The sequence below is a fragment of the Bufo gargarizans genome, chromosome 4 (assembly GCF_014858855.1).
Source record: "Bufo gargarizans isolate SCDJY-AF-19 chromosome 4, ASM1485885v1, whole genome shotgun sequence".
Taxonomy (NCBI): domain Eukaryota; kingdom Metazoa; phylum Chordata; class Amphibia; order Anura; family Bufonidae; genus Bufo; species Bufo gargarizans.
In genome coordinates, this window is record NC_058083.1 from 462294266 (window position 1) to 462306330 (window position 12065).

The window sequence follows — 12065 nt, forward strand, 5'->3', positions numbered from 1 at the left end:
TAATGAAAAACTGGTGGCACTCTCCCGGGCTGGCAGGGCTCTGTTTCACTGGGGCAGTGAAAAGGCTCTCTCAGCTTGTCAGGGTTGTGAGCGAGTGTTGTGTCACGCCGAAGGTAGCGTGGACCACTCTCTCTCACTCCCCATGCCTTCCTGTACCCATGTTGACAGGAGATGTCTGTGTAAACTGTGCAAAGCTGACCTTACATACTCCCAGGGAGGCCATAACATCACGTCTTGGTAACCAGTGATGAAACTGTACTGCGTGATCCCAACGTAGTGTGACGTCATGTGGGGCTGTGAGGTGCGGTATCGTCACAGGCCCCAAATGGAGGTTCCAACACAGATGTGAACAAGCCCTAAGGCAGGGATGGCCAACCTGAGGCTCTCCAGCTGTTGCAAAACTACAACTCCCAGCATCCTGAGACAGTGCATAGTGGGAATTGTAGTTTTACAACAGCTGGAGAGCCGCAGGTTGGCCATCCCTGCCCTAAGGAGTTCTCGTTTTCAGTGGTTTAACCTCAAGGCATCACGCACTTATGTATGCGGTTTTCTCCTAATGTGATTCAAGGGTACATAATGAACAGGGAGTCCTTCCTCTATTGTGAGGTGTGGTGTGACTGAGGCTAAGCATTGCATTTCCTGGTCTGAGGAGAGCAGACTGCAGCTGAGTTATGCTTCCCATCTCTTGGCTGTGTTCTTGCTTCTTTGAAACACAGATCCTTGTATACTTATCGCTCTTTGGACTAGCCACTATTGCCATCCATACAAGGCTGAGAAACAAACATGTTGTGTTTGATCCACGGGGAAGAACAGTGCTCATAACAGGCTGCGATTCAGGGTTTGGAAACCAGCTGGCACACCGTCTACTTGATATGGGCTTCACAGTCTTTGCTACCTGCCTGTTTCCAGATGGAGAAGGAGCTCAATCCCTGATAACGCATGCATCCCCCGGGCAGGTGAAAGTCATAAGACTGGATGTAACCAGTGATAAGGAGGTGGAACAGGTGAAACAGTACGTGCTGGATAACCTCCCTGATAAAGGTAAGAGATTTATTAGGCTGCTCAGAGTATTTGATGCAGTTTTTGAAGCCAAAATCAGGAGTGCATCATAAAATGAGAGACGGTATAAAACACAGAAACAACTTCTTCTCTTTTATTTCACTCCTGGCATTCCACTCCTGGTATTTTATAGCTGTAGAGAGTTAAGTTTGATGTTTTGCACAGCTTCTAAGTGATTCAGGTGCGGTTAAAACCATTCAAAACCTTTTTATATAGTTTTTAAGGCAGTCTTTACAGGTAAAATATTAAATGCTGAGAACTTATAACTCTGTCCTTCACCACACCAAACAGACCTATTTAACGACCTGGATCTTCTCGCTATCCAATAAACTAATAAAACGTTCTGACACTTTTCACTTCCTCCTTGGTCTAAAAGTGGCGGCACCTTATACAGACCTCTGTGCTGAAGCTGGCCACCTACTACAAAAGGAATATTGATAACATTCTGCATAAACCCCTTCTCCCAATCTCCCAGCATCATCAATCCCCTTCACCCCACCCCCGCCCTGCCTCTCCTTTGGTTCGCTTTCCACATTTGACCCAGTAACAAGAAGTCTCCAGAAGAAGTCTCTCTTCTTCTCACCCTACCACATACACTACTGACCCTATTCCCTCATACTTCCTCAAGTCTCTCTCCTGGACTGTTACTAATCACTTAACTAAAATCTTCAACCTCTCGCTCTCTCTCTTGATATCATCTCATTCTCTTTCAAACATTGTCATAACCCTATTACTAAAGAAACAATCTCTTTGTTAACTGTCTCCTTGATCCTTTATAATCTGGATTCCACATACTACAGAAACTGCCCTCACTAAAGTGACGAATGACGTCCTGACATCTAAGAACAATGGTGACTACTCTGTTCATTCTCCTGTATCTCTCTGAAGCATTTGACACTGCAGACCTCCATCTCCTCCTTACCATGCTCCAATCTATTGGCCTTAAGGACACAGCTTGCTCTTAGTTCTCTTCCTATCTCACTGCCTGTACCTTCAGTATGTTATTCACTGGCTCTACTTCCTCCTTCTTTTTCTCTTGCTGTTGGGGTTCCCCAGGGCTTAGTTCTAGCTACTCTCCTCTTTTCTGTCTACACAGCCCCTATCGGACAGACTATCAGAAGATTTGGTTTTCAGTACCATCTCAATGCCGTTGACATCCAACTATACATTTCAACCCGGGACATTATTCCTGCTGTACTACAGAACACCAGTGACTGTCTGTCTGCTGTCTCTAGCATCATGTCCTCTCTGTATCTGAAACAGAATATTTCAAAAACGAAACTTCTTATGTATTCGCCATCCACTAACCTACTGTATGTTTACTGCCTAGCTGAAGTACATTAAAAACACTTTATTTAGTAATATTAAAAGTCAATCTCCACATGAATAGGCTGATAAGGTGAGCTGGAACTTTTACAGAGCAATTATATGCTAGTTACATTTATATTTTAGGAGTATGAAAACTGAGAGGTAAATAGTCTTGTGATCCTAAGAAAATGTTTTTGCACTACATACACATGGCTGTAGACCCCTTGGTAAGTGCTGTTTAGGACCTCACACTTAAAGGATGAATCCCTATCCGGGCTCAATATAGAAGCGAGAGTCAGTCTGCGCGTATTCTCTGTACTGCAGTCTAATGCTCGATGCGTTTCCCTTCCGACAGTTGTCGGTAATTCATCAGGAGCATTAGACCTAATGTTTGGCAGACATCATATATTGCGACCCTGATGGTGGGTATGCTAAACACATTTAGGTCTACTGACTAGAAAGACGCTGCGCGCTTCTGATATCGTGCGTGCAGCAGCGAGCCTTCCGGCACTGTAGTGGCCGTAACGCGCGCGAAGTGTGCGCTCTTTAAATGGAGATATCTCCTCCCCTTCCATTGCCGAGCCTCTAACAGGCATCCTCTAACAGGATCGACTTCTTCTGCGTATCCTCTGGTACCACTTATGACAGTATAGATTTCAATTTGTTCCGATCATCTAAACACTGGCTTTACCTGGACATGAAGAGATCCTATGGATTCTATGCTCCAGCCCAGATGGTGACTCAAGCATACGTCACGATTATACACTCCCCCTTGTCATAGCGACGAATGATGACAGGAGGAGGCGGAGTCGACGCGAACGGCTGTGCAATGGGCTGTCTGTCTACTGGTGATGACGACAGTAGGAGGCGCGGCCATCTAGCGATCGAACACCCATTGGATGCCTGTTAGAGGCTCGGCAATAGAAGGGGAGGAGATATCTCCATTTAAACAGCGCACACTTCGCGTGCGTTACAGCCACTACAGTGCCGGAAGGCTTCCTGCTGCACGCACGATATTAGAAGCGCGCAGCGTCTTTCTAGTCAGTAGACCTAAATGTGTTTAGCATACCCACCATCAGGGTCGCAATATATGATGTCTGCCAAACATTAGGTCTAATGCTCCTGATGAATTACCGACAACTGTCGGAAGGGAAACGCATCGAGCATTAGACTGCAGTACAGAGAATACGCGCAGACTGACTCTCGCTTCTATATTGAGCCCGGATAGGGATTCATCCTTTAAGTGTGAGGTCCTAAACATCACTTACCAAGAGGTCTACAGCCCTGTGTATGTAGTGCAAAAACATTTTCTTAGGATCACAAGAGGATTTACCCCTCAGTTTTCATACTCCTAAATATAAAAGAGTTCTTGTGGTAGGGTGTAACTAGGAACCAGCATATAATTGGTCTGTAAAAGTTCGAGCTCACCTTATCAGCCTATTCATGTGGAGATTGACTTTTAATATTACTAAATAAAGTGTTAACGTACTTCAGCTAGGCAGTAAACAGTATTTGATTAGTACGTCTACAAGATTATCATACCCAAGTTAACTAACCTACTGTATGTACCTAAACTCAGTGTGTTGCACTATCATAATGCCTAGCCAACATGTTCGCTGTCTCAGTGTTTGACAATGATCTTTCCTTTACTCCCTATATTAAATACAGGGGATTTGCTAGAGTCTGAAGAGATCCGGGGCACGAGCCCACGTGAAGCCATGCCCACACCCCATGAAGCCACGCCCTCATCACCACTGGGGGGGGGGGCCTTCACAGTAGTTATTAACCCCTTTCAGCAGTCCTCCCTTCAGTGAATGGGCGACTGCTGAATGGGGTTAATAAATACAGTGAAGGACCTAGCCGTCTGGGCAACCCCACAGATCATCCATAACAGTGTCATCCATAGATCCCCCATAAGTGTCATCCACAGATCCCCCATAAGTGTCATCCACAGATCCCCTCCCCGCCCAGCGCCGCCTCCTAGCTAATTTATTCACTTCACTTGCCTCTGTGTAATCTCGCACAGGCGCACTGGCAGAGGCATCGTGGAACGAGGTGCGCTGGAGGATGGTGCATGCGCACTTCACTCAACGATGCCTCTGCCAGTGTGCCTGTGTGAGATTACAGAGGCAAGTGAAGTGAATAAATTAGCTAGGAGGCGGCGTCGCGGGACGGGGCCCCCCGCCGGCCCTGCATTTGGGGCACTGGACAAAACATCCGGGGCTCCAGCCTCGAATGTTTTGACCTAACAACGCCCCTGATTAAATCACTTGCCCGATCATGCCGCCTGCACCTTAAAAACATCTTTAGAATCCACCTCTTTCTTCCTATGGAAACAAAAACTCTCAACGTTTTTCTGATCAATTCATGTCTTGACTACTGTAACTCATTACTTCTTTGTCTCCCCCTCACTAAACTCTCCCTTCTCCAAGCAATTAGGTTAATTCACAACATCCAAAGTTTTAGGCGTTCCCTAAAAACTCATCTTTTTAGGGTGGCTTATTACATCCCCTACTCTAAAGCCTCTTTCACACGGGCGTTGCAGGAAAAGGTGCAGGTGCATTGCGGGAACATGCACGATTTTTCTGCGCGAGAGTAAAACATTGTAATGCGGTTTGCACGCGCGTGAGAAAAATTGGCATGTTTGGTACCCAAACGCGAACTTCTTCACAGAAGTTCGGGTTTGGGTTAAGTGTTCTGTAGATTGTATTATTTTCCCTTATAACATGGTTATAATGGAAAATAATAGCATTCTGAATACAGAATGCATAGTACAATAGCGCTGGAGGGGTTAAAAAATAATAATAATTTAACTCACCTTAATTCACTTGATCGCGCAGTCAGCATCTCTTCTGTCTTCTTCTTTGCTGTGCACAGGAATAGGACCTTTGATGATGTCACTGTGCTCATCACATGGTTCATCACCATGGTGAGGGACCATGTGATTGGATCATGTGATGTGTTGTCACCACAGATCCTTAGCCGGCAGCTCAACATTACAGAAGAAGCCAGAGATCCGCAACTACGCGATCAAGTGGACTTCGTGAGTTAATTTTTTTTTATTTTTAACCACTCCATCACTATTTTACTTTGCATTCTGTATTTAGAATGCTATTATTTTCCCTTATAACCATGTTATAAGGGAAAATAATACAGATTGGGTCCCCAGCCAGATCGTCACCTAGCAACCATGCGTGAAAATCGCACCGCATCCGCACTTGCTTGCGGATGCTTGCGATTTTCATGCGGCCCCATTCACTTCTATGGGGCCTGCATTGCGTGAAAAACACAGAATATAGAGATTGCTGCGATTTTCACACAACGCACAAGTGATGCGTGAAAATCACAGCTCATGTGCACAGCCCCATAGAAATGAATTGGTCAGGATTCAGTGTGGGTGCAATGCGTTGAACTCATGCATTGCACTCGTGCGGAATACTCGCCCGTGTGAAAGGGGCCTAAATCTTCCGCACTCACCCCTCCACCACCCTTCAAGACCATTCACCTGACACTGATCCATCATCAAACACAATCTACCACACCCCATACACTCAGAAGCACTAGCGATATCGGCTGGTGACGGCTCATGTAGCTATATATCTACTCCCCTACCATGCTAAGATGGCCGGACCATTGTAAAAAAAAAAAAAACTTTTTACCTTGTGTCACCCCATTTTCTCAAAGATGTGTTGGTGGCGCTATATAAATAACGATTTTAAAACTCTGACTAAAAGCACCAGGGGGTGGGCGGGGAGTAATAAGTTCCACAGAGGATGCCTTATTCCTCTATTATATATACATATAACCATAGAAAAAAACAGCACCTCCAGACAGAATCGCAGGTGCAAGCTACCAAGTAACAATGGAGCTGGACACTCCGTGTTAGAGTAGGTACCATCTGATTAGAAGCCACCTTGACGTCTGGTTGATGGGCCCGACATATTTTTGATCAATTATATGCGCTAAGAGCTTCTACTCTGCTTAATAGTAAGTATGGGCGTCATGTATTTGACCCTGTTCACACATTCATCTGTTCACACAGTCTTAGTGCATTTAGTAGTGTGCTGCTACTTTCTGTGTGTGTGTGTGTGTGTGTGTCTTTATATGTATATATATATATATATATATATATATATAAAAATGAAATAACGAGGCAGCACTTCCAGCTTTTGGTGTACGGGTGAAGACCCCAAACTTTAATCCAAGCGACGTTTCGGCCTGCTCAATGAGGCCTTTATCAAGGCTTGATAAAGGCCTCATTGAGCAGGCCGAAACGTCGCTTGGATTAAAGTTTGGGGTCTTCACCCGTACACCAAAAGCTGGAAGTGCTGCCTCGTTATTTCATTTTTATATCGTGGAGGAGGGGCCCACCTCTGTGGGGATTTGCACCCAGTTCACCTACTCTGACTGTGCTGCTGCATTATCTGTGTTATATATATATATATATATATATATATATTAGTTAGGTCCATATATATTTGGAAATAGACAACATTTTTCTAATTTTTGTTCTGCACATTACCACAATGGTGTCACCGCCAGTTCTGTGAGAAGGTCTGGCAGACGTCCTTTATACTACTTCCTGGATGAAGTGTTCACTGCTGGAGGCTGCGGCTGCTGTTTGCTCAGATAAGTCTTTTCATGTATTGTGTTTCCTTGCTGGCTTGATTCTAGGTGACCCTGACTCTGTCTGTATTAAGTTCAGGGAGCAGGTGGTCGTGTCCCCTCACTATTATACAGTTTTCAGGTGTCACACAGTCTTAGGTACGTGGGCATGCAATCGTCTACCATTGAGACCCTTGCATGGGCATAGCAGTCAGGGAGAGCTCTTAGGGTTTTATAGGGCTCACCTATATGCTCCTTAGTTTGGGATCAAGCCAGTCGGACGTTTTTTAAACTCAATCCCTTCATTTCAGGGGCTCAAAAGTAATTGAACAAATTAAATATTTGTAAATAAAATGTTAATTTTTAATACTTGGCTGAAAACCGTTTTTGGCAATGACTGGCTGAAGTCTTGAACTCATGGACATCGCTAGATGCTGTGTTTCCTCCTTTTTAATGCTCTGACGGGCCTTTACTGCAGCGGTTTTCATTTGCTGTTTGTTTGTGGGCCTTTCTGTCTGAAGTTTAGTCTTTACCAAGTGAAATGCTCTATTGGGTTCAGATTCGGTGACTGACTTGGCCATTCAAGAATATTCCACTTCTTTGCTTTAATAAGCGCCTGTGTTGCTTTGCCTTTATGTTTTGGGTCACTGTCCATCTGTATTATGAAACACCGACCAATCGGTTTGGTTGCATTTGACTGGACTTGAGCACACAGTATGGCTCTGAAAACCCCAGAATTCATCTGGATGCTTCTGTCTTGTGTCACATCATCAATAAACGCTAGGGCCCCAGTGCCACTGGCAGCCATGCATGCCCAAGCCATCACACTTCCTCCGCCATGTTTTACAGATGATGTGGTATGCTTTGGATCATGACCTGTACCATGCCTTTCCCATACTTTTTTCTTTCGATCATTCTGGTAGGGTTGATATTGGTTTCATCTGTCCAAAGAATGTTCTTCCAGAAGTGTGCTGGTTTTTTAAGATGTTTTTTTTAGCAAAGTCCAATCTAGCCTTCTTATTTTTGAGGCTTATGAGTGGCTTGCACCGTGCAGTGAACCCTCTGTATTTACTTTAATGCAGTCTTCTCTTTATGGTAGATTTGGATATTGATACGCCTATATCTTGGAGAGTGTTGTTCACTTGGTTGGCTGTTGTTAAGGGGTTTCTCTTCACCATGGTAATTATTCTGCAATCATTTTACCACTGTTGTCTTCCGTGGGCGTCCAGGTCTTTTTGCATTGTTGAGGTCACCAGTGCTTTCTTTCCTTCTGAGGATGTACCAAACTATAGATTTTGCCACTCCTAATAGTGTAGCAATTTCTCTTATTTTTTTCTGTTTTCTCAGATGAAGGATGGCTTGTTCCACCTGCATGGAGAGCTCCTTTGACTGCTTGTTTATTTCTCAGTAAAATCTTCAAAATGCAAGCACCACACCTCAAATCAACTCCAGGTCTTTTATGTGCTTAATTGAGTTTGAAATAATGAAGGAATTGCCCACACCTGCCCATGAAACAGCCTTTGAGTCAATTGCCCGATTACTTTTGGTCCCTTTAAAAACAGGGTGCCACACGTAAAGAAGCTGAAACTCCTAAACCCTTCATCCAATTTTAATGTGGATACCCTCAAATGAAAGCTAAAAGTCTGGACTTTATGTCCATGTCCATTATATAACTAACTTGAACATGTTTTAGTAAACAGGTAATAAAAATAAAATGTGTGTCAGTGTCCAAATATATATGGACCTAACTGTGTGTGTATATGTGTGTGTGTGTGTGTGTGTGTGTATATATTTCACTGGTCAAAACTGCTAATGCATCAAAAACTGTGGCACAAGCACATGTGTGTTTTTTTTTCCCTTAGGTCGTGCTGGTGCGGTTTTAAAAACACTTCAATTGCTACGTGTGAATATACCCTTATGGTGAATTTATACTAACAGATTATCTGACCAATTTCTGTCCAATCAGACCATATATTTATGTATAACAAATTATATCTGTGTGTAAACAGCCATCTGACCAATGATTGGTCAGAAAATCTGTCAGATAATCTGTTGGTGTAAATGCCCCCCTTAGTTTCAGTGGGTTGTAATGCTATAATGGACAGATGAGATTGTAAATCACACTGTGCTGCAAAAAACTCAGGAATAACTATTGTACGGCTTTTAACCTCTACAGCACAGACAAGGCTGAAGGCACTTACTGTACGCCAGTCCTTCAGTGCAAACACCCTTGTAGCCTAGAGCTGTACCTCCTGCTACATTTACATTGACTTGTGACTGGGGGCGGGAGGGGGTGTCACATGTTTATTTCATGTGGCTCCAATAAAACTCTTTAGGTTCTGTGTAAACATGTCTTTAACCCTTTCCTGACACCGCGATTTTCCGTTATTGCATTTTTGGTTTTCGCTCCCTGCCTTCCTGGAGCCATAACTTTTTTATTTTTCCATTCACATGAGGACTATAAGGAATACGAGGACTTGCTTTTTGCGGAACAAATTGTACTTTCTAATGGCACAATTTAATATCGCATGGGATGTAGTTGGAAGTTGGAAAATATCAAATAGGGTGGAATTGAAAGAAAAAACAGTTTTATAGTTTTTGTTTTTACGGCGCTTACTATGTGGTAAAACTGTGGTCAGTATGATGACTTAGGGAGGTAAGACCTTTCCAGACCCTTCACACCACCCACCATCCCCATTAACACACGTAGACCGTAATTATTGGTGTAAAGGCCATAGCAGCCGTTTATTAAACAGCCAAAATACTCCACCATCATTTTAAATTATACATTAATAAATATCAACCAATAAATACAAACATGTAAATACACTGTAATAATAACATTCACTTATTGGAAGGATCCTAGAAGGCAACCCTAGCAAGCTGCGATCTTCACTCCACACATCTCCATCCTTACCCTCGGCCGCACTCGCCGACCCAAGGGCACCAAATCCTCCAGAACCATATATTCCTCCACCCCTGTAGGCCTTCCAGCCCAACAGGAGCCCCCAGCTTTCAGCTTACCGAACCACATAGATGCACGTTCCAACGTGTCATGCACCTACTAAACATAGTATTGCCTTCCAGGACCCCCCTGTTAACCAGCCACAGACGCACATTGGGGACACCTCACCTATGGGCGTCCCGCCACACCCTGAATGCTGTTTCCAAACCATCCTGCAGCCCTAGTGCCCACAAATCAATGCCAATCTCATTCAAATGCACCCCGTCCGACCGAAGGAACTGAGGCGACGCCACCTCCAACTCCCTATGTCGAACCACAAAACCACCTTGCCTTCGCACAAAACGCCCCACCTCCTTATTCAACTTCGCCCTAGCCTTGTTGATCCGCTCCACCGACCTCGCAAAACGCCACGAACTCCTGGCTACCACCTCCGACCACACTACCAACAAATCCGGGAATTCCTCCATTAGACGTAACAAATCCAGCTTGATGTCCCTGATCACATCCCTCGAGCGGCGAACGCCCAAGTCATTCCCGCCCACGTGCAAAACCACAATATCCGGGCACCTATCCAATGAGACAAAAGCATGAAATTCAGGCAACACGCGGCCCCACAACATACCCCGCACACCAATCCACCGGACCTGCAACTCATCCGGCTGGAAACCCAACTGCCGACCACTTCTCCTCACATCCGCTCTCAACGCTCCCCAGTACACATAAGAATGGCCAAAAATCCACGCCAAACAAGAACGCGAACCTGCAAAAAAATGAAGGAAAACGGTTACCCCACATGAAGAAAACAAACATTACAACCCAGCTCACTCCCTCCACCAACCTCACAACAAATGAGGCCGAATATATGAACGAAAACACGCAGACTCCCACCGGCCAATCCGCATAATAGCATCCTCACCCAAACCCCATCTAGCAGCCTCCGTCGCCGCACCAATGCGAAAAGAATGAGACGCAAACTCACTCGCCACCAAACCCGCCGCTGTCAAACATTTACGAAAAACTGCCACAAACTGATAACGGGACAAGGCCGAGCCATCCCGATGTACCAGCAATCCCGCTCCTCCAAGCGGTCGACGGGCCACATACTCCTCCACACAGCGAACCGGGCACACCACTGATCCAGACAAAGGTCTCAACAAAATGCACACCCCCTTTCCCACCTGATCCGTCTTGGACCTGCGTAACACACACCGCAAACCCTCTGCACCAAAGCTCACATCCTCCCGTAATAAACCTCCTCCACGCACCCGACTGACCGCTACCAGCTCTGAAACCCGGAATGCCCCAAAGCAAGCCAAGGAAAAAGCTGCCCGAAACAAACACACCTCATACCCTGACTCGCACACACTCCCCACCTTATCCCATAACAACTGCAGAACCTGAAAAGACACCGGACTCCGTGAATCCTTCTTCACCACACTGCGACGGTACCCTTTCAAGGCTTGCCTCACCAAAAAACTCTGAGACACATCCGCCAAACCCCGCATCCGTAACCAAAAAGCCACCGCTGCAACCCTCTTAGTAGCAACAGAAAAAGACAGACCATCGCTAAACGACCGACCTACGAAATAAACTAGCAATGAATGAAAGTCTCCAACCCCCTTACAGCCCCCTATCTGCTCAATCAAACGCTCCCAGTGCGACCACACAGCAGAATAAGCCAACCACGTACCGCTACTCACGGACCGCCGAACCAGATCTAAGGAGACCCCAAGGCCACGCTTCAGAGCCACTGAGGACACAGCAGACCCGACACCTCCGCTCCCGGCACCAAACTGCGAAAACGATCCCACTGGAAACGAGAAAGAGCGTCAGCAATAGAATTATCAACCCCAGGTACATGAACCGCCACAAAACACGCATTTAACCTCAAACCGTTCAAAACCAAATGACGAAGCAACCGCACCACCGGGGGCGAACTCGCTGACTGACTATTCACCGCCTGCACCACCCCCAAATTGTCACAACAGAACCGCACCCTCTTATTTCTCAACAAATCCCCCCACAACTCCGTAGCCAAAACAATAGGGAACAACTCCAATAAGGCCAAATTCCCCAGCAAACCAGCCACCCTCCATTCCACCGGCCACGCACCCGCGCTCCATTGCCC

General features: G+C 45.5%; 1 protein-coding gene across 1 annotated transcript in view; it reads left to right on the top strand.

Moving 5' to 3' along the window:
• Nucleotides 1-631: 631 nt before the first annotated feature.
• LOC122936288 (retinol dehydrogenase 7-like) overlaps nucleotides 632-12065 on the top strand; it is a 53682-nt gene continuing 42248 nt past the window's right edge. Inside the window, exon 1 of the mRNA XM_044292417.1 lies at nucleotides 632-1041. Coding sequence (XP_044148352.1) covers nucleotides 672-1041 — 370 coding nt within the window. The 5' untranslated portion in view covers nucleotides 632-671. The remainder of the gene's footprint in view (nucleotides 1042-12065) is intronic.